We start from the raw sequence: 27,312 nt of genomic DNA, 5'->3' as shown, positions 1-27,312 counted from the left end.
GTCCACCCTGCAGCCGGGGACATCTGAGAAACAGCTCCCAAAATGGAATGACACACACTTCACTGGGAGCTCAAAGCCAGGACGGACCCCAGTGGTCCTTATCTTCTCAGGCGGGGCAGTTTCTTGGAACTGAATTAAAATCGAAATGGGTCCACTCTGTCTGTATGTTTCCTAATTAAGGGAGGTGTTAACAAAAACAGCCGTCATCTCCCTGCATCCATTCAATTGCTTATTAGATGAAAAAGCCTCATTAATCCTGCTATATTGAAGACATAGGCCCTGTGCTAAAACCTGGAGATACAGGGGGACTGAGGGTACTTCCCCAAGGAAGACTTTTCTTGGAATATAATGGAATGAGCCACTAACCATAGAGAACCTAACAAAACACTGCTGAGTATGCAAATATATGGGCATTTGCTAGATCAAGTAACCAAAAGTAGGCGCTAAATAGAAGAGCTTATTACAGAAATGACCATCTTTTAAAGCAAAGCAGTGCTTTGAGATTACAACTACAGCAGGAAGCTTGGCCTCCCCAGTAAAGGATCTTCACAAAGTCCCTCTGGCCTCCCCTAAAAGCAGTACCTCGTTTCAGATATTTCAGGACTTAACACCAAAAACGAGCCACATGGTTTGGTTTTTCCAGTCTTTCTAGACGACTCTATCTTTATCCCAGGGATCCAGCTTCTAAGAATAATTTTCTACCCATAAGGCAATCCATACTATTTTTATGCACTGTCAGGAAAAAAGAATGAATTGCCAGTTTAACAACCTTACAGTAATCTTTTAAGACCAAGTCTAGCTATCAGAAAGAAAGGAGGGGAAGTGAGTCTCAAAGTTGAAAAGCTGGTGTAATTTGCTCAATCTTAAACCTACCTTCTCATCTTTCCTTCATTTTGAGCGGAACACCAAAGGTTCTATTTCCTACTTTCAGATATCGCTCTTGGCATGCAATCTTATTTGGCCTTTGGATGACTTTTGGCTTTGGAGGATTCTGTAAAATAAATCGATATTTCATCAGGTGTATCTGCTCTTGAAACCAACAACTCAAGGACTGATGCCCAAACCTGTAACTTGAAAAAGGGGGAAGAAAGAAGAAAATTATTTAGTAAATTGGATTTGGATTTCTGGCAGGGCTATGTTTTACTCTTGGCAGCTGGGCTGACTGTCTCAGAATATCCACTGGTTTCCTGACGTGGAGTCTGCATAGACCACTTTCTTTATCTGGAGTCAGCCCGGATGGGGGCAGTGACTTCAGAACCAGCCAGTCTGAGGTTCACATAAGAGACTCCCAATCAGCTGTGTCCAGTGGACCAGTCTGGTGGCATTCCTGGAGTTTCAAAATACCCGGAGCTCAAGCCAAGACTGCCAGGAGCGCCTGCTTTTGTACCAAGAACATAGTCACCTTTTCTTTTTTTTTCTTTCCACTTTGTGGGTCTGATACTACTTTATAAGTAAAAGCCCATAGAGATAATCCTTTCTCTTTCACAGAAAAAAAAAGAAAAAGAAAAGGAAAATCCATACACTATTTACTAGCTCAGTTTTCAGGGCACTGAGCAGGAAACCATTTGACATCGTGGGAGGACTGAATCCAAGGATGTCTCCTGATGAGTGTAATAATTTTGGAATGTATATATCGACGATGGAGTGTGAGACAATTGTTTAATCAGTTTAAATCAATCATGTTTCACAGTGTTTGTTATCACTGCATTAACTCTAAAGGCAGCACAAGGCAATGCAAAGAGCTTAGGGCTTAGAGTTAGAAGCTCTGACTTTTGCTCATTCATTCATTGATTCATTCAACAACTATGCATTGAGTACTTGGCAAAGAGCCGGTGCGCTGCTGAAAACTGGGTGTAGAGGGACAATCTGGTTCTCAGTTCAGGCTCACTCTAGTTGGAGAGAGGTGTGGTAAAAGAAGGCAAGTCAAAGTGCTACACAGCCCAGAGAGACAAATAACTTCTAAGCATCTGCTGGTAAGAATTACCCTACCTTGAGTGCACAAGGTTACCAGGCACTGTGCCATATGCTTTACACACACTATCTGATTTAATCCTCAAAAAGCCATCCCATGAAGAGGATACCTGACTATCCCCAAATTATTTCAGATATGGAAACCAAAGCTCTGACGTGTGAAATAACTTTTCCAAACTCACACGGGCGGGAGCCAGAACTAAAACCCAGGTTGACTTGAACCCAAAGCTCGAGCTCTTCACCATTTTTTTGCACATTATTTGTTTCGCTTAAGACCTCCAAGATCGGAGCTTTCTCTCTGCCTCCTGCAGGTACCTTGGTAGTGGAGTGGACAGGTAAAAAATAATGCGCATATGCAAAGCATTCTTAGGAAATTCCTGAGTCTCCCATACAAGGAAATGCTCAGTGAACTAAGAAAGATTTTGAGACCTTTTGACAACCTTGCAACTTAACTTGAAGATGAGACATGATTACTTTAAAGGTAACTTATTCAACTGATTTTCAGATTCTTTTCTGTAGCCAAACTTAACCACCGCAAGATTCCTAAGACCTTAGGATGCCAACCTGGCTCACCTCCTGGGCATTTACAGCAGGGTCTACCTCTCCAGGGTGCTTGTTAGAAACCGTCTCTCGAAGATGCTGTTGACAGTCACTCATTGCAATCAGGCTCCACAAGTGTTGGACACCTCCATTTTTTGCGGGTCCCTCTGTCCTACGTAATGGCTTCATCGCATGAGGTTGGAGGCAGCCGAGCTCCACAATTCACATGGAATTTCCTCCTGCTCTGGCTCGCCTTTGTGGAGCCAGTTGTACAGGCCTAATTGCCTCTCCATTACAAAAAGGTACCTTGTGGATCAGTGGTAATCCATGACCTCAGGCTCTTCCTAAAGTGGTTTTAAATTGGTTCACACACATCTCATATGTCTCCTATGGCTTAATTTTTCCATGTTATGTTGAACACATTTCTTGGGATGGGTGAACATGCACTATAATCATTTGCCTGGATACCACCCAAGCCAGGGATAAATACACATTCACAGAAGAAACCATTTCCTCCCCTCTACCCCTGCCACAAAAAAGACTCACTTATTTAACAGTGCAGGTAAGGTGCCTCTGGAGCAAATGTTTTCTGTTGCACTCAATGCAAGCCACTGTTGTCATGCGACTTTCCCTACAGCCATCTTTCACAACCTTTGAAAGGCAGGCTCCATCAGGGCCTCTCTTGAGATCGTGTTTCCCAAGATGTTCACCCACAGGGTAAGCCTAAGATGGATTTGCACCATTACTGACCTCTCTATTTGGTTTGCCTCTGGGAAGCTCAGACTTAAAAAGAAAAACCAAACTCAACTCTGAGACTTTGTGGAACCTGAGTCCTCATTCTAACCTGAATGATAATCAGAGTCGCCTGGAAAATTTTAAAAAGTGTGTATTGTGGGACCCACCCCAGAGCTCCTACACCAAACTCTCCACGGGTAGACCCTGAGGAATCTCTTTTGTTTCAAAACCTTCCCAGTTGGGTCTCCTTGCTGCCTTGGAAACCCTGCCATTTTCAATATTAACACAACAGAACGAGCTCTGTGGGCCAGTTGGAATGTTCTACAAGGAAAGGGTTCCATGGTCAAGGAAGCTAAAAGGCTTTATTCCAGGACTCCTCAGAGGTTGAGATGTGCCCACGGTGCATTGGGAATTTCCCACAATGCAATGCAGCATTTCTTACACGTATTTGTCTACAAAGCACTCTTTCTCAGGGAGTGCTGCTAGAAGTTTAACTCAGCCGAAACCCCTTACCCCAAGAACAATCCTAACACTATCACCAGCAGACTGCAAGCAAGTCACCTGCCCCTGCCGCATTTGTTTTTTCTCTGTAAAATAATATTGACCTGGCTAGGTGTGTTATGCCTGCGCACAGCAAGCCAATCACTCTGGTGATAGGTTTTGCAAGAGAGAAAAGATTTTATTCACAAGGCTACCATGCAAGGAGATGGGAGAACAAATCTCAAATCTGCCTCCAGGAAAATAGAGTTTAGGGATATTTATGGGATAGAAAGCAGGTGGTCTAAAGTGTGGGGAAAGGTGGCTGGCAGGTAGGAAAGGCGAGGCAATTGGGGCATCTGCACAAGTGGAAACGAGCCACGTGGTTCTTCATACCAGATGTGCAGAAAATGGCCACGGGCACATGATCTGAGGGTGGAGTTCTTGGCCCTCTGATATCAAAAGGTCACTCTTCCAGCATCCTAGCAGGCCCAGCCGAAGGGCTGGTGGATTCAACTGGCTTGAACTGGACAAGAGCTGCCCCCTAGTTCCTGAAAAGCAACTTTAAACACCTGTTACTGGTCCGAGTGTGGTGGCTGATGCCTGTAATCCCAGCACTTTGGGAGGCCAAGGTGGGTGGATCACCTGAGGTCAGGAGTTCAAGACCAGCCTGGTCAACATGGCAGAACCCTGTCTCTATTAAAAATACAAAAATTAGCTGGGCGTGGTGGCACGCACCTGTAATCCCAGCTACTCAGGAGGGCTGAGGCAGGAGAATCACTTGAACCCGGGAGACAGAGGTTGCAGTGAGCCGAGATCACGTCACAGATGCTATGCCGGCTCTCAGCATCAGAGCCAGGACATCAGGACACAGCAGCACTCCACACATCACTGGCAAAAGTGCAGCAGTTAGCCTTGCAACTCAACAGTGTGTTACCTCCAAAAAGTTGAGTGTCAACTGCTTGACACACGTGTGTGCACATGCACATGCAAACACACACACTAAAAACATACTGAGCACACACACATACATATACACACCACACACACAATTCACAGACTCCTACACAACACCCTGCACACACATACACACCACACACAATACACACACCCGCCACACCACACTGCACATACACATACATATACACACACAACACAATACACACACCCACACACAACACACTGCACACATACATACACAACACACACAACACAAAACATACAGCCACCACAACACACTGCACACACACATACATATGCACACTGCACACACAATACACACACCCACACACAACACACTACACACACAATGCACAGACCCAACACAACACACTACATACACACACATATTCCTATATACACAATACACACACCCACACATAATACACTGCACACACACATACATATGCACACTGCACACACAATACACACACACACAACACACTACACACACACATCACACACACAATGCACACGCCCAACACACACTACATACACGCACATATTCATATATACACAATACACACACCCACACGTAATACACTGCACACACACATACACACCACACACACAAAATACATACACTCACAATACACTGCATGCACACACACACATATACATGCCACACACAATACACACACCCACACACAACACACTTTACACACACCCCACACACACATGCACTCCATACACACATATATACACATATGCATGTATACATACACCCCCCACACACACGCACTCCATACACACATATATACACATATGCACGTATACATACACCCCACACACAGCACAACACACACACACACTATAGACACACACCCCATTCACACACCTAAACACACACCACACATACAACACAACATATACACACTGTGGACACACACCCCATACACACACATATGCATACACCCCACACACAACATACCACATACACATAACACAACACACACACGCACATGTACACACTCCACATGCAACATAACATACAATACACCACGCACACAGATACACAACCATAAGATCGCCCAATATGTCACGCTGTCCTCTCCGGAGCCTGGGTCATTTTTGCCATTGCGTAGTTGCTATTACTAAAGGAAGTGCTTCCTTATCCTTTCTCGCTTTCTCCACTGTGGGTCAGAAACATGATCTTTATGTTTAAAGATGTCACGTGTGCACTACTGGCCACACTCCGGGGTGTTGACTGAGGCTTAACAGCTCGCTTCACAATGTCGACGAAGCATGAGAGGAGTGTTGACCTTGTGCCGGCTGGCAGGGCAGGGGCACACGGAAGCCATCAGTGCTGCACTTTCCGGAGAACTACTCCAGCCTCGTGTGGTGACTTGGATGGACAAGACGAGGTCGGAGACAAACTGACGGGGAGACATGAGGGGGACGGGATGAAGGCGGCAGCCCCGGTGGTCGATGACAAGGAGAACTGGCCTGCGTGGAGAAGGTGAACCCATGAGGAAATGGCTCCAGCTTCCTGGTAAACACAGACCGACTGCATTGCTTAGCTCCCATCCCCCCTCAGTCGGGGTCTACTCAGGAGACCCCCATTTGAGCAACGAAAGTTTCACACTCAGAATATGACCCTTAACAGCAAATAACCAGCTTCCCTTTCCAAAACCTCACCATCGCAGCAGCAGAGAAAATAACAATCAGCAACTAGAAATACACGTGCAGAGATGTGCGTGTATATTTGCCTTGTCCTCTCACCTTTTGCTTTCCGTCATCTTCCAAAACCATAATGAAATCAGAAGGCCAGAGAGGGAGAAACCAACAAGAAACAAACCTATTTGTGCCACGAAACCCAAGATGTAAACACCTACCAACACCCCACTGGGTGAGATTAAAAGCGTTGTGATCTCAAAAACCCTGGTCGGATACGAGACCCTATATCCCATCCTCACTTCAAACAGTCAGAAGCTCGGCCCACCTGCCTGGGCAGAAGACCTAAGTTCAGCCCATGAGGAAAGCAGACTGGAGGCTCTGGGCTTCGGGACACCAGGCACAGGCGATGGGGGGCACACAGCAAAGCCTAAACATCGGGGAACTACGTGAGGGTTACACACTGGATGCTGCGGCTCCTCCAGGCCCCTTCTCAGAATGCCGCGAGTCAGGGTGACACTTCCAGGGACATTGAACGATTTTTCTCGGCAAAAATAGACCAACCTGAGAAGAAGGGCCCTCAGCCACTAACATCCAGGGAGACCCCAGGGGAACATCTGGAGACCTCAGTGAAATTCACTGGTCTCCAAGCTCAGCACAGAGCTTCCAGCCGGGCTTCTACTCCTCATTGTAAAATGTGACTCCATCGCCAAAGATCAGTAGCTATTTGAGAAAAGCCCTAATGTGAAATGCAGAAGCCAGAAGGAGGAAACAGGAAGAGAGAGGAAGAGGGAGAGCCGGGGTGGCCCCGCATGAAGGAAGGCCCTGCATGGGAGGAGGCAGGCTGACAGTGCACACACCTGTGTATGAGTCTGACAATGTGCACACCTGTGTGTAGGGCTGACAGTGCCCACACTTGTATGTAGGGCTGACAATGTGCACTCCTATGTGTAGGGCTGACAGCGCACACATCTACTTGTAGTGGTGACAGTGTGCACACCTATGTGTAGGGGTGACAGCATGCACACCTGTGTATAAGGCTGACAGTGTGCATACTTGTGTGTAGAGCTGACAGTGCACACACCTGTGTGTAGGGCTGACAACATGCACACCTGTGTGTAGGGCTGACAACATGCACACCTGTGTGTAGGGCTGACAATGCACACGCCTATGTGTAGGGCTGACAATGCACACACCTGTGTGTAGGGTTGACAATGCACACACCTGTGTGTAGGGTTGACAGTGCGCACACCTATGCGTCCACCTGGTAATGGACAGAAACGTCCCTGAAGTGGGTTGAATAGTGTCCCCCAAAACAATATGTCCCCTGGAACCTGTGCATGGGGCCTTCACTGGAAAGAGTCCTTGTAGATGTAATTAACTTAAGTATCTCGAGATGAGACCATCCTGGAATTAGGATGGGCCCTAAATCCAATGACAAGTGATCTTAGATGAGAAGAGGAGGTGAAATGAGACAGGCGGAGGCCAAGTGAAGACAGAGGCAGAGATGGGAGTGATGCATCTTCCAACTCAGGCTTGCCGGCCATACCAGAAGCTGGAGGAGGCAAGGAACCCACCACCCTGCAGACCTTCCAGAAGAATCAACCCTGACCACACCTTGACTTCTGGCCCCCAGAAGTGTGAGAGCATGAATCTCGGTTGTAATCCACCCAGTTTGTGGCAATTGGTCACGGCGGCTTTAGGAAGCTAATAGAGTCCTCACACTGTCTGAGCAGGAGGCAGGAGGCAGCAGGCAGCATGCCTGGGCACAGGCTCTAACCCTGACCGGTGGCACTCAGACGCCAGCTCTACTGCTCACAGGCCAGTGCCCTGTGGCCCCTCACCCCCACCCCTGCTTCCCTTCCAAAATGAGTGGCCTCATCCTTTGCACTAGCACTGCTTACCTGACTGGGATGGGTTATGGTAGCACACAGTGGCTCTTTCTGTCTCTGGGTTGAATTTTAGGCTGTACGTGAGGGGCCAGGCACAGAGCAAGTGCTCAGTAAATGCTCCTATTTCATTCATTACTTTATCTCTGTAATGCTTGTGTCCCCCCAAAATCCATATGTTGAAGCCCTCACCCCCAGTGTGGCTATATTTGAAGTAGGGCCTCTATGGAAGTAACTAATGTCAATTGAGGACATAAGGATGGGGCCCTGACCCAATAAGATTCGTGTCCTTCTAAGAGAGACACCAGAGAACTCATTCTATCTCCCCCTGCACAAAGAGACCATGTGCATACACAATGAGATGGCGGCCACCTCAAAGCCAAGACAGGAGGCCTCAGAATGAAACCTACGTCGCTGGCAGCTTGACCTTGGACTTCCCAGCCTCTGGAACGCTGACAGATTTCTGGTGTTTAGGCCTCCCCATCCTCGATATCTTGTTGCAGCAGCTGAGCTGACTGATACACCATCTGAGCTCTGTTCTCCTGGGGCCTCCTTTGACCCTAAGCTGAGGATTTGGGAGTAAGTGTCCCAACCAGGGAGTGGGTGAGGCAGGAGAGGGGAGGGGAGAAATCCAATAGAAGGTGTGATCAAGGGGAGACTCAGAGCACAACGTGCACCCTGAAGCTGGTCCTGCCTTGTGGCACAGGAGCTGGGCTCTTACACAGCCATACTGCCAGGCACTGACTGTGGGACTCCAAAGCATGTCCAGCCCTCCTTATGATGAGGGGTCCTAGTACCCAAGTGCTCAGTGCACAGGCCATATGGGGAAGGGCCAGGCAGAGGGCAGAGGATAGAGAGCCCTGGACACCAGGCACCTCTGCCAGTGCCTGGATTGGGTTTTGCATGTAGAGATGACTCTAATTTCTTGGCTTAAAAAATTTGGTGTGGGGGAGGGGACAATACGATGGAGACACCGCGTCTCACTGGCCAGGTGAGACCGTGAGTGATGGAGACGCTGGGTCTGGGCTGGCCATGTAAGACCGTGAGTGATGGAGACACTGGGTCTCGCTGGCCAGGTGAGACTGTGAGCGATGGAGACACTGGGTCTCACTGGCCAGGTGAGACTGTGAGCAATGGAGACACTGCGTCTCGCTGGCCAGGTGAGACCGTGAGCCCAGTGTGAAAATGTGCGCTCCGTCTCCTCTGTGAACCGCCTCAGAGACCAGCACAGGCCACTGCAGTGTGTGCCACCAGGCAGGGACGAGGAGAGGAGCTCAGGCTTACAGAGTTGCCCCTTCCTTCTGGAAACACACGTCCAGTGGTACATTCTACAGCAGGGAAGAGCTGAGTGCCATGTTAGGCTTACAATTTTGCTTCCCCACAAGTTCTATTTACACTAATCCTGTGATTGTCTCAAGAGGCATCCCCGCCTTTGGTGCGGGGGTGGAAATTGCTTGCTGCCCCTGGCATCCGGGTCTCAGCCCAGGCTTGTGCTCGTGAACGGTGCTCCAGAGGGTCACCCACCAGCCATCACACACTCTATGGGCACCGCCTGCAGGGTCTGCCTGGGATCAACGGGTCTTCAAGAACAACCAGAGCTTTCGAAAACCTCCAGGGAAAAAGGGAAACCCATCTGACAGATGTCATTTTTGGCTAAGCAGGATTCCCAAATAGTCATGAACTTGGAGCTGCTTGTTTGGTTGTCAGAGCGGGGAAGACAAGGTCCCAGGCTGCACAGCAAAAGCAGAAGGAGGCTACAGCCATTGACCTGCAGAGCCCAGAGGCCTCTCTGTCCACTTTCCCGACTTCCTGGCCCCAGCCTTCTTTTCTGTCTTCACTGGGAGTGGCCGTGATGACCTTTGATTCCCGCCATCAATAGCTCTTACGGCACAATGATGACAACATCAGTGTTTGTCAACTTCTGAACACCTCTCAGACACCTCCACTTTTCCTTAAGGTGTCTACCCCCAAAAGTGAAGGCATCCCAGGAACCGAGGCCTGCCATCCCATACCTCATCCCCGGGGCTTGCCCTCCCAGGTCCTGGCCATCCCTGGGCCAGGATAGGAGGACTCCTTCTTTTCAAGTCTTCCCAATTTCCCCAGTCTAAAGGATCTTTCCAGAATCCTTCTTACCATGTTGCCCCTTAAAGATTTCTCTACGTCTCATTCCCCCTCTTCCTTTCCAGGCTGGGAGCATTTTAGCAGGACAAAAATTACCCTCCAGCCATCTGTGACTTTTTTAAGACAAGCACAGAGCAGGGCACACGGTGGTCGCACACTAAAGCTTGTCTATCAGTGAGTGAACGAACGTGTGGATGGATGAATAAATTAACAAGAACGAGTGTGGAATACATCGCAGGGAAAGACATTCACCGTCTGCACAGCTGGGCAACGGACGATTTTTCATTTACACTTTAGGCTCCGCACGAAATTCAAATTCTCATTACACTGTGGCACGAAACACAATTCACACTTTTAACAACGGCCCTGAGAAACGCAACGGTGGGGAAACCTTTAATGCGTTCGTCCTATTGATGAGCCCCTCGCAAAGGAATGAAAAGATTAGCTTCAAACACTTTCATGTGAAAAGCTAAAAGGAAGCAAATCCAGCATGGCACGGCGAAGCCCAAGGCCCTTTCAGACACGCCACCGCCACCGACAGGACATGTTTGCTGCTCGCCCCATGACATGTTGCCGTGCCAACATACATTCTGAGTCACCCAAGCAGATTTAATGCCATCGCCACAATGACTTTCTCTTTGCCTTTTCTTCTGAAAATTGTTAAAGGGAAGATGCCGACCTACCTAGGAAATGATTTTAATCAGTTTAGTTCCGGAAATAACTATGGAAATTCAGATTTTTTCATTCTGCTGCTTCTGAACATTACAGGGTAACAAATGACTGATGAAGCCACCACTTTTTTTCCCCTAACCCGTCAGGAGAAATGACATGATTGTCGGCCGTTCCGAATCCCACATGGAAAGGTCTGAGTGCATAAGCATATGAAAGGCCAACAAAAATGAAGCTTTTGAAAAGTAAGGAAAACTCCAGAATTGGGCATTCCTCTCCCCATGCCATCCAGATAACCACATCCCCCTTCACAGGGGTCCTGCCCCCAGGTCCGCTGATCTCAGAGCTGGAGAAGCCCAGCCCTGTGAAACCTACATAAAGGCCATGAGCACCGCGCCCTACAGCAATAGACAGGTGAACATGAACCCCTCGTAGACTTCAGACAAACCCGGAACGAATGAGGCACACTAGAGGCGTGATAGATTTCAATACTGTGACATAACCAGACAGCATGTGGATTAAGCATTGGGCAATATAAAAATGAATCACGCAGATAACAAAACCAAAAAAGGCTTAGAAAATGGTTAGGAACATTTGTGTGGCCCTATGCAGGTTTCAAACACTTCACTCATTCTTTTTTGCATTCACTCCACTGCCTTGATTCGCATATATGCTCTCTTTTGATCTCTACAACAATCCTTTAATGAAGGTGGAGCAGTAATTTTGAGGGTGAGGAAACTGAGAAGAAGTATTTCTAACGCCATGGAGCTAATAAGAAGCAGAACCGAATCTATCACCCTGGTCTCATGCAGTCCTGTCCACAGCTCTGTCCCGCTAACCGTGTTCTTTCTGGAGCTTTTAAGGCAAAATACTTTAAATCTTAAACTAAAATTTAAAACCTCCCAAGGGTACTTAAAATGTCTACTAATGTTTAATTTGTGTGTTCCTATTTCAGGAGTACATCTTTTATGTAAATGGCAAATGCCCCAAATTCCTGTAGTTGAAACATATTCGGGCACAGTGGAGATGCTGGCATGAATCCACATAGCATGATTGTCTGCGCCGCCCTGGCCTGTTAGGGTTCTGCTGAGTTGAGGGGCAGGAAATGGAGAAGCCACGGCTCTAAGGACTCAGATGTTTTCCCCAGGTGCTCTTTGTACCCTCAGTGAATTCCCCAGGCAGTGAATGGCATCCAGAAAGAAGGCTTGTGTCTTCATGACTGGTTTTATCCTAGGCCAGGGTCTCTCCACCTCCACTCAGTTGACATTTGGGACTCAGTAATTGTGTTAGTCTGTTTTCACACTGCAGATAAAGACGTACCTGAGACTGAGTAATTTATAAAGAAAAACAGGTTTCATGAACGCACAGCTCCACATGTCAGGGGAGGCCTCACAATCATGGTGGAAGGTGAAAGACAAGTCTTACATGGCAGCAGGCAAGAGAGAAGGAGAGCCAAGCGAAAAGGGAAACCCCGTATAAAGCCATCAGAGCTCATGAGACGTATTCACTACCACAAGAACAGTATGGTGGAAACTGCCACCATGATTTGGAGGAGGCTCCAGGAAACACCATCAAGAAAGCCAAAGCTGCTTTTCTCCCAGCTGCCTCAAGTTGTTTTCCAGCAGGTCCCTCCTACAACACGTGGGAATTATGGGAACTACAGTTCAAGATAAGATTTGGGTGGGGACACAGCCAAGCTGTAGCAGTAAAATTTGGGTGGGGACACAGCCAAGCCGTAGCAGTAATTCTCTGTTTGGGGACCATCCTGTGCACCACTGACTGTTCAGCAGCATTCTTGGCCTTGACTCACAAGATGACATGAGCATTCCCCACCCCAAGTTGGGACAACTAAAATGTCTCTGGACATTGGCAAACATCTCCTGAAGGTGCAAATTGCCCTGGTTAGAATGAGTGTGCGACAGATGTGCCTCATCTTTTCACTCACCACCCACGGGCAAATATTCTCTTGCCCCATTTCTCTGAAATGCATTGTTTCTTCTCAAGAAAAATGCAAATTATGCCCAGAGAATGTGGTCAGAATGGCTGTTGTTCTCCGATCATGCACTATGTGTGCCCCAGGCACCGTGACATGCATTTTGCAGAGACTGTGTGATCTGATCATCATGATTGCCCTATGAATCAAGTACTATCATCATGCAACATTATAAACAAGGAGGCTAAGTTTAGCAAAGCTAAAACCTGGCCCACATTTCCCAGGATAGAAAACAGTGATGGCTCTTCGGGCTGCACACTTGGCAGAGGCCTGAGACTTAGAGAAAGTGGATCTCGACCCTGTGGCCCAGGCTCTCGCTAGGATGGTCCTAAACACGCACGTGAAAACTGTGTCCAAGAGCACGTGTTGGTCACACAGATGGTAGCAAGTCCAGGTGTATGCACGGGTGTGTGTGCACATCAGAGACTGTGAGGTGAGCAAACTCTGCTACTCTACCAGAAGAGTTTATGGAAGAGTCAGGCCATCCTCAGCCATCCTCAAGGCAAATGAACCACTGTAAATCTCAACTGCGTTTGAGTGATTTAACGTCCTATCAAACCTCATTCAAACTAATCTTGTTCCATATCAAATGTCAGTGATATCAAGATTGCGGGATCTTAGCAGGCCCTGCGTAAATGCAAACCACCAGGGAGCTTTTCTTGGGAAATCCAAGACTGAGAAACAGGAAGTGAGAAACGTTCTATAGTAGTGGGTCGATCTTTTAAAGCATTTAACCCACCTGAAACCACCACCCCTGAAGGACTAAAATCTCAGTGGCATAAACCCATGCAGAGGTAGCCCTGGCACTTAGGGGCGAAAACCCATACCTCCAGGAAGAAGCTCTGGGAACTTTCTCTGCTGTCTTCCTCAGCCATCCATCCCATCAGGGCAGATCCACAGCACCCCATGTTTCCCCAGAGTTCTGAGATACCTGTGATGTGACAGATATCTCAGATGTGACATCTCCCAGATCCATTATGTATTTATAGCCAATGTCCTCAGAGTAGAAGTCCAGTAAGGCAGAATTTCCACATTCCTAGTAAAATAGACCATGCCCTGGAGCTGCTGCCTCCTGGAGAGGCCCCAGGAAGCATCCTGCTACAGAAGATTTAAAATGTATTGCTGCTCTGCCAGATCTGACCACAGATATCACTCGGGTCCCATCCCAGGTTGCTGCAAGACTCTTGGAAGGACCAAAAGCCATCGGCCAGCAAATAGATTGTATTCCTGTGTGCCCAGATTATTTTCCATCTGGCCTTTTGAGCAGCATTATTTTTCTTCTTCACTTGCACGGAACCCAGGGTACAATCAAGGTTAGCAGCTCGTACGTTGAACCAGATGGAAAGCATTTAACAATGACTCACCGATGACGGGCTGCCATCCGGGCTGCTGGGGGTGGCCTTCCGCTGCCCACCGCCTGCCATGCCTTGGGCATTTCAACCATGAAACAGGAGCAGAGTATTAGACAGGAATGGAGAAGAAAATGTTCCCCTCTCCCTGGGGTGGGAGAAGGATCCAGGAAGCACCGTCAAGAAAGTCAAAACTGCTTTTCTCCCAACTCTGAGGTCCCACTCTGCCTGGAGCTCCAGACTTCCTTCCTGGGGTCCAAGGTCATGGTGCTAACAGCTTTCTTACCACATCAGGAGGCGGGTGTCTTGGAAGATCTGTCCAGAGAAAAGGACACCAAAGAACGACCCTCCCACGGCAGCACTGCAGGCCCTCTAGTCCCTGGATTTGAGGAGAGCCAGGGGTCTCCTGTCCATCCCTCCTCCCCTCAAGGCCCACCCCATATCCAAACACGGCTCACTATTCTCTCTGCCTCCTCTGCACCACAGTCATAGGGTGGGGCTGAATTTCTTTTTTTCAGTATTAACTCCCCTCCCCTCAGGACACTCTACCCCTTGACCCAGCCTCTGTTATCCCTCCTGGCTCCAGGGAAGGACCCTGCAGTGGAAATCAAAGGAAAGAGATTTTGAGTCCAGATAACTGGGAATAAACCAGCAACTCTTCCAGCCCCAGGCAGGACAAAGAAGGGGATTTCTAGAAGGAAGAGAGAGAACACAGTCACTGGAGCATTTCCGAGCTGGAGCCTGCCCCTGCAGACAGCAGACCCCAGGGACGTCGGAGGGTCTGGGACAGCAGGCCACGGTGCCCTGGGCCCTGTGGGAGACGGAAAATCCCCCCAAAGCAGAGGGTGCCGCCTGGTGAGTCCGGGTCTGGTTCAGTGTCACCCTCCCTCCCTGCCCCTCCACTGCAGTGTGGGAGGAGGCAGCTGGGAGAGCCCCGGGCTGCAGAGCAGCAGAAAAACAGAAAAGGGCCAAACCAGTCTCACCGTCCAGCGAGGCAAAAACAGCAGCCAGAGCCACAGGAACAGGGGTGGCAGAGGAGCCCTGCAGAAGGCACAGGCAGTGGCCGTCTCAGACATCCAGGTCGACAGACAAGCCTGAAAGACCCCCACCCACCCCAGCACTGTTAGCCCCCGGGAGCCTACTGAAATTCCAGGGTAAGGGGGTGGGAGAGACCGCTGGATGGACTGCGATGGCAGTTCAGCACAGCAATTCAGTTGAATGCCTTTTTACAGTTCCATCTGTTGCACGGCTGAGCGTGTGGATTGCAGTCGATGCCCCCTCCCCCTCCCCACTTTGAATTTACTACTGGAGAAATGTATTTCTGCCTGAACTTGACGCCTAGAAGGCTCACAGCAAACATGTAATCCATTTTTATTGTCAAGGAACACATATTTAGGTCGAGAACTTTCCCAATTTCATGTTGCCATCCTACCTATTTTCCCTTCTTCTTGGTATCTTTGCCTCTTTGTATGCTGTTATCCTACTACCTACATTATTGTTATTGAATCAGAATCCCACCGAAGACCACGTGTATGTGCACCTGAGGATGTACATGTGCATCAAGAACATATTTCCAGTAAGTTACAGCCCTAGTTTCAAAACTCTAAGCTGTGAAGCCCTTTGCAGGAAATAGGAGCCCCCTGCAGTGGACTCGGTCTGTGGGCCCCTGGGGACTGCAGAGCTGCCCATTGTGGGTCTGTGGGGCAAGGATTTGCACAGGGTGCTTTCCAACCTAGCAGCAGCCCCCAGGCTCACAGGTCAGATGAGCATCTGGGACTGCCTTTGTGTTGGCAAACAGCTCTCTATGCAGAGAGGTCTTGGCAGAGGTAGAGGTGGTGAGGGCAGTGCTGGGAGCCCAGCCCCTCTCTGAGCCCCTGCCCAGCTGACTCGTCTGTTGAAGTCTCCGCCATTCTTGTGGCTCCAGGTAGAGTTAGAGAGGGCCCAGCAGGAACTGGCCATTCTGAGAGCACTCTTTCCAACCACTAGTAAGGACATGCATAAGCTGGGGATTCGCTCTTTGTGGGGCCTCAAGAGGGTAGCTGATTGGCACAGTTTAAATGAAGACTTTGAATAGGAAGTGTTGCCCCTGGAGGTGTTTACCTTAGCAGAGGAGATTTAAGGGGCTTTGCACAGGCCCTGGAAGCACACAGGTGGTAGAGATGAGGATACCAGGCCCGCAACCTGAAACTCTCCTGTCTGGACAGCAAGTGGCACCTTCTCTGTGCCAGCCTTCTCTCCATGACCATCTCGCTGGACCCTAGCAATCATCCCCCGCTACCAAACACGTTATTGCCTGAAAATTTAAAAAAAAAACAAAAAACTATGCAGTGTGCTCAGGTGTTTTTCTTTTTATATCATTTCAAACAAGTTAACCTGGTGGCTTTTGCTTTACGGTAGCACTCTTCTAAAATCTTCATTCAGTTGGCCTGTGTGTGCCGCATATATTCATGTATTACTACCACGCATGCTACTCAAGTGCCAAAACACACTTTTAAGACTGAGACTTGATGCATTTTTAGGAAACAAAAATCTTTATTAAAAAAAATAACTTACAAATGGAGAGAACTCTCTGAAATGCAACTGTTCATTGTGTGCACAGATTTGCAGTCCGGAACAGTTTTTTGTTTTTTTTAAATGTAACTTTACAATACTATTAACGTCACAAACTGCATTACAGAGCAGTTTTCGTTCCATATCCCGTGCCGGTACGAAACACCACACAGATATAAAACTATGGTAAATAAAACATTTCAGCCAAGACTGGCATATATTTATATATTTATATATATTTATATATATATATATAATTTCAAAACAGCTAACAATTAGTGTCATCCTTAGTCAAAACTGAAGTCAAGCTAACCTTAAAACTACAACACTCTGAATATATGTCAGCACTATGCCTCCCAAACAATATTTAAAATATATTTAACTTTCAAATACATTTATAAGGTACACCAATAGTGAGAAAATAAAGTCTTAAAATTTAAATACAAATCACCGTATAAAAAATTCAGGAAACACAGAAAATCCTATCTTACAGAAGTCCAGGCAAGCCCGTCCTCAGCTGGCTCTGATGCACAGCACTGCTGTACGACACAGCTCTGCCTGTTGCAAAACTGTCAGCACGTACAGCCAAACGACAGCCGCGTCGTCAAGAGAAAAGAGAGAATGGATGCGGGGGGCACGTGCTCCCCTCTTCACGTTACTCAAGCATCAAGACCCGAAGCTACTTTGCTTTGCTCTAGAAAACCACAGGGCCCATCACCCTGTTCAAAAACAAGCAACCCCGTCCCAGAGCCTCTCCAGGGCGGATCATTTGGTGCTCTGCTCCAAGGCAGAGTACTCCGTTTCCGAGACTCTGGAGGCATCGATGAGCTTGGTGAGCCCGGTTTTGGCCGAGTATTTGAAGATGAAGGCCTTCATCAGCTCGTACCTGTAGTTGCGATTGATGAAGCTGTAGAGGACAGGGTTAACGCAGCAGTGCACCAGCGACAGGCACTGTGTGACGTGCAGGGCTGTGAAGAGGGCGTGCTCCAGCCGGCAGGTGAAAGGGATGTAGTGCAGGATCGAGAAGATGTCCAGCAGCACCGCCACGTGGTAGGGCAGCCAGCAGACGAGGAAGACCACCACGTAGGAGAAGATGATCTTCCGGCTGCTGTGCTTCTCCTGGTCACCTGACGCCGAGATGGCTCTGGCCAGCAGGAAGTAGAAGACAGCGATGACGGAAAAGGGAACGGCGAAGCCCAAGACCACAGAGACCAGCTCCATGCCGATCAGCCACTCCTTGATGCTGTGCTCAGGGTAGAAGGACCGGCAGTAGGTTTCATTGTTGGACGCAGACGTGACGGTCTTCAGGTAGTAGGTGTCTGGCAGAGACACGCAGAAGGCCAGCAGCCACACCAGGACGCAGACGACACGGCGTACCATCTTCTTCCTGCTGCTGGAGGTGTTGGTGAAGTAGGTGATGGAGAGGTAGCGGTCCACGCTCATGCACGTGAGGAAGAAGATGCTGCCGAAGAGGTTGATGGAGAAGATGAGGTGTGTGACCTTGCACGTGAGCTCCCCCATGGGCCACTGGTTGTGCTGCACGAGGCTGACCACCCAGACTGGGATGGTGAGGACAACCCACAGGTCGGCGATGGCCAGGTTCAGGATGTAGCAGTGCGTGTCGTAGCCTGTGGTCTTGGCCTGGATGTTCACCCAGACCACCACGGAGTTGGCAATCATGCCGATGACAAAGATGAAAATGTAAATGAAGGCGAGTGTGTAGAGCAGGACACTTTTGTTGGGCATGTTGGGGCACATCACCGTGTCCACCACGATGCAGTCGCTGCTGTTGCATGGCCAGCTGATGTCCGAGAAGTTCCCTGGCTCCGAGTAGTCGAAGACATGCAGATCCATCGTGCTGAGGGCGGGCAATCCAATGACCTACGAGAAAACCAAGCAAACAAAAAAGATGGAAGAGAAAAGTCACTTCATTAGGAAAAACTCCAGTTTCAGGCAAAATGCTTTTCCAAGGCCCTGATAGGCTCAGCGGTTTGGGTTTAGCTCTGTAATGTCTTTGCAACGAAGGGAGAAAAAAACATCCATAATAAAACTCTCCAAAACAAAATAAAACATACTCGGAATCTAAATCCACGGGGTTCTCCAAGACAGAAACTGTGTTTGCTTTCTCCATCTTTTCATGGCTATGTTCTCAAGACACCGCCAGTCTGGCTGTGCCCAGGGTGTGAAATCAACACAGTACAGGGGCCAAAGAAACGTCAGGCAGCTGAGCCCCAGCCACCGCGATGCTGATGGCCTGCTCGCTCTCAGCAGGGGACGGTGGAGCCATTTTATCTACGTCCCCAAAGAATGGCAGGGTTGTCTGCTCCTGGCACCGCTGTATTACAAGTGTCCTGCTTTGGTGTCTTAATGAAAGCATTTCAAATCCTCCTCCAAATTTGCATTTAAAATGTGACTCAGCACTCTTTACTTTTCTGCTAAATTCACATGTAAACCTGCGTCTCAGGCAGCCCCAGTGTGCAGTCATAAAGCCTCCGGAAACACAGTGAGCCGACACAAGGTGGCCCACAGCTTAACTGCGCCCCAAACCTGAAGACTCTGGGTTGACAGTGTGGTTTTCAATGAAGGGCAACCAACCAGCTGTCTCTAGCTCTGGGTCAGCACCTGTTTTTCCATTCCTTTATTTGTTCAACTGCTTCAAGAGCAAAGTGTGCCAAGACTCAAAGCACAAAAACCACCAACTGTTGCATTTCAGGAGGGCTGACAATTTTCCCAACTGTTTTCCCTGCTGACCTGAGGTGGGACCAACACTCCGTCACCATTTCACTGCCAGCCAGAATTCAGCCACAGGGTACCACTGTTATCTGGCAGTGATTTCTCCAGACAGACTGACAGCGGCTGTCTTCTACTGTCAGTCCGCCCATGGGAAGGCCCTGAAATCCCTCCAGGCCATGGTCCTGGGTCAGCAATTGGCCCTGCCTGAACCCCACTGTAAAATGAAAACCTCAGCCCAAGGATGCAGTTGACAGTGACATTGTCGGGTGGATGCCCTTCCCCCTCACTTGTCCCAGGTAATGACTGGCCTAGGGTCAAGTCATTATTTACCAAGTTCATTTAAAGTGGATTCCAGGTTACATTTGAGAATTCCCTGGGGGATCAAGGATAACGGTCAGGGATCAATGTCCAGGTAGCTACGCTAGCAGTATGCAAAGCCACAGCTGGGAAGCCGCCCACGCCGAGATCAGACATTCCTGGGTTGGAATTCTGGCTCCTCTATTCATTAGCATTTACCTTAAGAGTTAATCTGTCTGCATCTGCCTCCCCAGGACAGCAGCACCTATCTCACAGATACCCTAAGAAGAAAAGGCCTAATTCAGAGCTTGGCCCTAGCCGATGCTCAGTAAAACGATGCTCAGTAAAACGTCTCCCCCTTCTCCCTCCCCAGCCAAGAAGAAAGAACCCTGGGGATTCTCCCACCTAAGGGGAGCGGTTTTTCCCTTTAGCAAAAAGCAGAACCTGGTTTAATTCTACTCCCCTTGAAAACTGGCTTTACTGGCTGAGTAATAAATATCCCCGGTGGAGGGAGACTCACAGGCTCACACAGAGACTGGGTTGTTTGATGGGTTTCTCCTTTGGGACAATATGAACAGAATCCCTGAAAAGTGAGAAATTGCGCGGCCTCGGCTCCACAGCCCCATCATTCACAGCAGAGGACCTCGCTTGAACCCCACTTAGCGGAGACTGCTGCAGGCTTCTGGGCACTTCCCTCTGCAGCATGTAAATCACCGTGGGGTCCCCTCCTGGTGACCTAACCTGACTCAGTGTCCTCCACGGCCGACAGAAAGCGCTGGGCCTCCCATGACAGCCGCATCCCCTCCCCACTCTGAAAGCCCTTCATGGAGGGAACCACGCTGATCCTGCAGCAGCGGGAGGCCTGGTTGTCCTCAGAGTCACCCACTAGGAGGAATCAAGCCCTGTGACCATTGACTTATGACAAGTCCTGATGCCCAAGCATGGGAGGGTGCCCGTGGAGGTGAGCAAGGTCAAGGTCAGGACAGAAACTCAAAGTAGGAGGCTTGGCACACCTGTCCTAAGACGCAGCTCTAGAACTCCAAAAGGACGTAGGCCCAGCAGGGAGCTGAGGAAACCCTGGCCTGCCAGACTGCCCCCAGGGCGGACAGCCAGCCCCAGGCTGTGCCTTGAAGCTACTATCTCCACCTTCCCTTGGCCATCACCCAGAGCTGACGTTCCACTCTCCACCCTGTGATTCCAAGAGACAAGGATGTCACCTTTGCTCTCCCACATGGCTCTACTGCAGCCACCTTTTCCTTTGTCCCATTTGCATCATGGCTTGGTTTCCAAAACACTTTCACCTGTGATCTCATCTGACCCCAGAGTCCCGGGGAGCAGAAGAGCTTGAATGGAGGACGGCCCCACAGCTGGGCAGCAGCAGGGACAGCAGCTGGGTCCAAAGGGCAGCTCGGCTGGTGCCTGGCTTGGGCTCCCTGCTCTGTCCCCACTGGCACAGCCACTCAGCAGAAGCTGCCATAAATCCTGGGGTTTGGGCCATTCACAGGGGCTAGAAAGAAATGACCCTCAGTCTTTGTTCGCCAGAACTTGGATCCCGAATCCGCCCCACCTCTCTCCCCAACCATGGTGACAGTCCTCTGGCTCAGGTCTCACTCGGCCTCCAGTGTAGAAACATGTCAGGTGCCGGCTGGCCAGGTGCCTGGCCACTGCTCGGCATGGACGGCCCCTGCGGGAGGCCAGGTCACTCAGTGAGAAGACGCCTGGTTCCCACACCTCCAGTGTGTCCTTCCTTCCAGTTCCTCCATTCTTAGCACAAAACAGACACTCACCCGCTTTGAGCTACCAGCAGCCTTCAGTATTCTTAGAGCTCAGAGTGGGACTGAGAGGTGGAAAAGGGCTCAGAGACCCCCATCCAGTCCTTGGCTTTCTACCTCTGCCTCTTTGGGCAAAGAAAATTTGATTTAGGGGCCACTGGTCCTCTGAGTCAAAAATAGTATTTCTGAGATAGGCACTTCCCCGCTCGGCCGTCCTCCCCTTTCCTTGCTTCTCCCCTCCTGGGTGGCACAGTGGGAAACTTCCAAAGAGGGTGTGGCTGTTGCTACCCAAGGGCTGAATGAGAGAGCAGAGGCTGGAGCTCCTCACTGCCCCACCGATCACCGGCCACCCATCATCAGTCACCGATCCCCGATCACCAATCCTCAATCACTAACCAGCCCAAGGAACAGCAGCCCACACTGGGACTGGCCAGGAAACAAAGTCAGAGGTCCACACCCTGATCACCTGCTTTCCTCTAGGGGCCTGGACCAGCCTCTTCCTTCCCACCACCAAAGGTTCCAGTGGTCAGATAAAGGAAGGAAAGTATAGCGAAAAGGGAGATTAAGCAGACAGTGCAGTCATCAAGTCCTCTGCAAATTTAAATGGGAGCTAAAGAAAACAAAAAACAACAACAACAAAAAAGTGTCATACAATAGCTCAGCCTTTCGTCATTTCGGTATTTTTCATGCATTAGGTTTCAGAAACAAGGGCTGTCTCCAGAAAACAGATTATTATTTGACAAAGACAATCAATCCCCTTATTCAAAATAGGGAACTGACACATAACATGGAATGTGGTCTGCGACAAAGGCTCTGGCCGCCCCAGCCTGTGTGCAGGACGTTTAGGGTGGGCAGGGCCCACTTGCATTGAACATCATTCACTGATGGTGTGCGTCCGCCGTTGGAGCAAAGAATCTTCCTAAATTACCTGCTTAGACTTTAACAAGTGACACTCTCAGAATCCCTGATAGGAACAAAAGCTTCATAGGGCAAACTATGAAATGTGTACCCAGGGCCCCTGGTTCCCAAAGGCCTGGTGACAAAGCTCCCTGCAAAATCTGAAAGTGGAGAGAGGGAGGGAGGCCTCTAATGAACCCCCAGAGGGCCCTACACAGAAATCACAGGTTCCCTCAAGCAAAAGCAGGGGATTACCTCATCCCATACAGAAAGAGCTGATTGCATTCCGCACAGATCTGGATGGGCCAGCCCTTGGGTCCTTGTATACATTCTTAATGCCTCTCAGCCTGTGCCGGGTCTGCTGACGCTGGGAAGCTGGGACAGCCGATAGCCACAGGGTCTGAGGGAGACATTCCACTTAGACCAGTCACCCTCTGCTGGAATCAACCAGCAATTCCATTCCCGCTTGAGGCCAGGGTCTAAGAACCATTTCTGGGTGTGAATCAAACCTGCCCACTGACTGGGTTTCTATGGCCTCCGTGCCCACGCCGGGGCAGGCAGGGGAATGAGACCCACTTCTGACACTCAGGTTCTAAGGTTTCTGCATAAAAGATTCCAGGGGGAAGGAAGGGGAGGGAGTGCAGAACAAAAGACGTTTCTTTCCAGTTCTGTGATGATACAAATTCACACATTTCTCTCCTCAAAATATTCATGTGTCTCCAAATGTACACAAGATGTTTTTTCAAGCAGTATTTATTTACGAGCAAACACTGGAGACAACATAAATGTCTTTCAACAGAGGCATGACTCAGTAAAGCCTGGGTCTCCGCCATCTGGAATATAATACAGCTGTGAGAGGGAGGCCTCCCTTCATCCACAGGGAGAGTTACCGCATGCTGTTCAGTGAGAGACAATGCGCAGACGCGCACACACACAGCACAATCCCAGCTATGCAGAAAGACACACAAAAATTACACTGATGTATTTTTATATGTAAATACATGTGCACGAAGGCATAGAAAAAGACCTGCAGTAAGTATGAAACTTGGGGCCGGGAGGGTAGGAGGAGGGAACAAAAGGAGACGTGTAGTTTTTACTCTTTAAACTCCTGTGTTATTTGAAATTTGACATCAAGAATTATGTAAATTTTCTTAAAGGGAGGAATGGTCCGCAAACCATCGAGGTTCATGTTCCATTTTCCTGGACCACAGCAACCCAAGGGAGAACGAAAAGCAGTGAACGTCAGCTTTCATTCCCTTTTTCCCAGCGCCTGCTCTGTTTTATCTCATTCATTCCTTCGTACAGGGGTCACCTTTTTAGCGGCCCTGTCGTACGTTGCAGTGACAGGGAGAGAACTTCCCTGTGGCCGGCAGTGGCGAGCACCTGTCCAGCCCTGCATCCCTTCCAGCCTATCGCCGGCAAAGGGACTCCTCTGTCACTCACAGCCCAGATGGGGCTCCTCTTGTCAACTGCAGGACTTTTCCCGGAGATTCACCTCTCGTTTCTGGGATTTTTTATTCATCAACCAAGTATCCTTGACAACGACCGTGCTGCGGCAAGCAGCCTGGGGTATTCAGCTGCATCCAAATGGTCTCCCTGGGCTCACTCTGCAAGCTGAGGGTGAAGCCAGAATTAGAAGCACTCAGGTTTAGAGCCTCCATGGGTGGTGGCTAAGTATGCAATCAGCATGTCCTCACGCTGGTTAGTTCCTTCCAGAGAATGCCACGTGTTCAGGCACCCAGCCAGTGTTCCCCCAAACTCCCTTCCATATGTTTGCAGTCTCCAACCACAGACTCTTCCCCACTGATGCCCTCTGCCCTTCTGATTCTCCCACCTTCTCCTGGCCCCACACCGCACATCTCTATTCTGGAATGGCTTTTGTACCATGACGTTGTTCACGTGTCTTGCCCCTCCACCTCATTCCTACCAAGCCCCGCAGCCCCCACCAAGTCTTCTGTAACTTTATGTAGCTACAGCTCTACAGCTACACAGCTACAGCTGTACACAGTAGGTGCTCAATGAGCCAGCAGTTAATCATGGTCCACCGAGACCAGCGACTGTGGCCAGCAGCGGAGACGGGCGTCCAGGAGAGACTTTTCTGAAATCGTCACCGAGCTGGTGTTGGCAGACTGAGCCTCTTGTTCGAGGAGGCACTGCTCTGGGGCACGTGAGGACAACAGATCAGAAACGTCTCCCCGCAATCCCTGAGACCCCCCCCAGCTAACTGGAAAGGCGCGCAGGCCCATCACGCCCCTTCAGCAGGAAGATGAGGGGTTTCTACTCTGGTGGCTTATGGGGCCTTCAAGGAGGTAGCGGTGATCAAGGATGTTCCAGGAAGGCACAGCCACGGGTAGAGTCACCCAGCCTGGCTGAGGCAAGGACTCTCCACAGAGAGCAGATGGAGGTAAGGGTTGGGCCTTAAAGGGTGGGCAAGGAATGTGGCCTGGGCTTGTCCATGCAGGAACCAGGAAGGTCTAGAGCAAGGCCATGGCTTTGGGGCAGAGGAAGCTTTGAGAATGGAGGTGATACGAGCCTCACAGGCGGCTTTGCAGTGGGGTGCTCTGGTAGCTGGGTGCAGACCAGGCTGCTACACACACGTCACTCCTCTACAGTGGCACAGATAAGATAACCCAGGCCAGGCCTGGGGCCCCAGGACCAGCTCCCAAACGAGGGGCCCTCTGGCCCTCTGGGCCCTGCAGGACCTCTGCCTCCTTCACTTGCTTTCTGCAGTGTGAGACCTGTGTCCTACAAAGGAATTTCACGAAGAAACTCGGTATTGTCCCAGACAAGAGCTGGGACAGTGGCCCTCACTGTTTGCACACCTGGCAACTGAGGCCAGGCCAGGTGAAGAGACTGGGTTATGGCAGGCTTGTGGCTAAGAACAGAGTTCTCTTCCCCTTTCCAATATCTCCAGGGACTCTCCAGCGGGAGTCATGCTACAAAAGCAAACGCTCTGGTCTCTTTGAGCAGATAACACCTCTTCCACCAGGCTAGCCCCAGCTTACGCTGAGCCTGGAAGTTAGATCAGGAGAATCCACACTACCTCTGAAGAACCATTAGGCAACTGCGCATCACTGAGTGGGGGGTGTGTGTGTGCATGTGTGTGTCTCTGTGTGTTTTTAACCAATGCTACATCACATCTATGGGGAAACCAACCAAGTAACCTAGGGGAGAAACCCACGGAAGCTTCGGCCCAGGCGGACTCTCTGTGACCATCCGCTAGGGCTGATAGCAGAATGGAGAGCTGTCTGTCACCTCTGCTGCCAGCAATGGGAAACAGTCTCAACTGCACATTCACTAGTGACCGTGAGTGATCTTATTTTATGCAAGTACGTACCTGCTTTGAATTGCTTGAGAACTCAAAAAACAGTAACTACAGAAAACTCTACACCCTGATTCAGATACAGTCCACCTCTTCTCAGGGTCCTTAGACATACTTCACACGAACACGTGGGGCATCCTCGTCCACTTTAAGGATTTGGTGGATCAAATAAATCCCACATCCAGAAACCTGATCTGGTCTATTGTGCTCAGCTGCCCGACAGGGAAGCAAAGCTATACCCACAAGAGCAGGTCCAGAGATTCCCACGTCACAAAGGCTGCCGTCTGGGCTGGCCCACTGTAATCAGAGCCCTGATTCCCACCCAGCTTAGGACAAGGACGAGGCAGTGGGAGGTCAGCCAGGCTAGGAGAGCCTCCTCACCCCCCGCCCTCAGCCAGACACAATGGGTTTTCCAGGAGGATGCTGTGCAAACTTAGGCTCTGCATATACAACTGAGGGAGGATGCCCACATATCTGTTATAGCAGGAAGAGCAAACTACGCTTACTATCTGGCTGACCCAGCCTTCAAAACGCAAAGTCCCCCACGCTGCCCTGGGCTCGTTATCTGTCCCTTTGCCGACAGCGGTTCAAGGCCACCTGAGATAGTCTTGGCCCCCCTCTGCTTTTTCAGTGCCTGGAACAAAACGCAGTCCGCTTCCAAAACTACCTGTGGCTCTTTAAAATTGTCACCATAAAATGGTGCAATTCCCTGATCACTTTAATATCGAAGCAATAATGCCTTTTTTTCCCACTTCCAAATTAGTAGATAAAAGCATCAAATATTCCCTGCAGGAAACCATCAAGTATTCAAAATCAAGAACAGCCCCTGCACCCCTCCTTGTCCTGACCTGTCTATTTCTGGCTTGCTCGCTTTTATTTCAACAGAAAATACGTGTCCTGGAGCTTTGTCTTTTCTTTCCTGGACTTTAATAACACTTGACATGACACAATCTTTAGTTTCTTTCTAAATTATACCTACACACATGCAATCCAATTGAAGGCATTTTAATACCGTTCTTGCTTCTAAGAGTAAAACTAAGTTCTCCGGTTGCCTGGTTTAAAGGTACAAATGCCTTCTGGCCCCAAATTCCCCTCATGTTGTACAAAATCACTGAGAAAAATCTAAAGTTTTACAATCTTTGACGTCTTTTTCTTTCCCCTCGGTTACTCTTAAGGTTTATAGAGTGACTGCCCTTCAGCCTCAGGTTTGAGTAACTTCAACCAATTTCCCTCACATCGACTTGAAAACAGGAGCTCTCTCCTCAAATGATCACACAAAAAGCCACTGTTCCTGATTAAGTAGGGTTTTTTGTTTTGGGTTTTTTTTTGTGTTTTTGTTTTTTTTTTTTTTTTTTTTCATTCAGAAAGCCTTTACTCAAACTTT

General features: G+C 49.3%; 1 protein-coding gene across 4 annotated transcripts in view; it reads right to left on the bottom strand.

The window, feature by feature from the left end:
• Nucleotides 1-16,865: 16,865 nt before the first annotated feature.
• The window catches only part of ACKR3 (atypical chemokine receptor 3), a 14,697-nt gene continuing 4,250 nt past the window's right edge, over nt 16,866-27,312 (bottom strand). For all 4 annotated transcript variants that reach the window (XM_025405488.1, XM_025405489.1, XM_025405486.1 and 1 more), the window contains exon 2: nt 16,866-18,788. In XM_025405488.1, the coding sequence (XP_025261273.1) occupies nt 17,673-18,761 (1,089 nt within the window). In that variant the 5' untranslated portion in view covers nt 18,762-18,788 and the 3' untranslated portion in view covers nt 16,866-17,672. The remainder of the gene's footprint in view (nt 18,789-27,312) is intronic.

This window comes from Theropithecus gelada, chromosome 12 (genome assembly GCF_003255815.1).
Source record: "Theropithecus gelada isolate Dixy chromosome 12, Tgel_1.0, whole genome shotgun sequence".
Classification (NCBI taxonomy): domain Eukaryota; kingdom Metazoa; phylum Chordata; class Mammalia; order Primates; family Cercopithecidae; genus Theropithecus; species Theropithecus gelada.
This window is presented reverse-complemented; position numbering and strand designations above follow the sequence as displayed.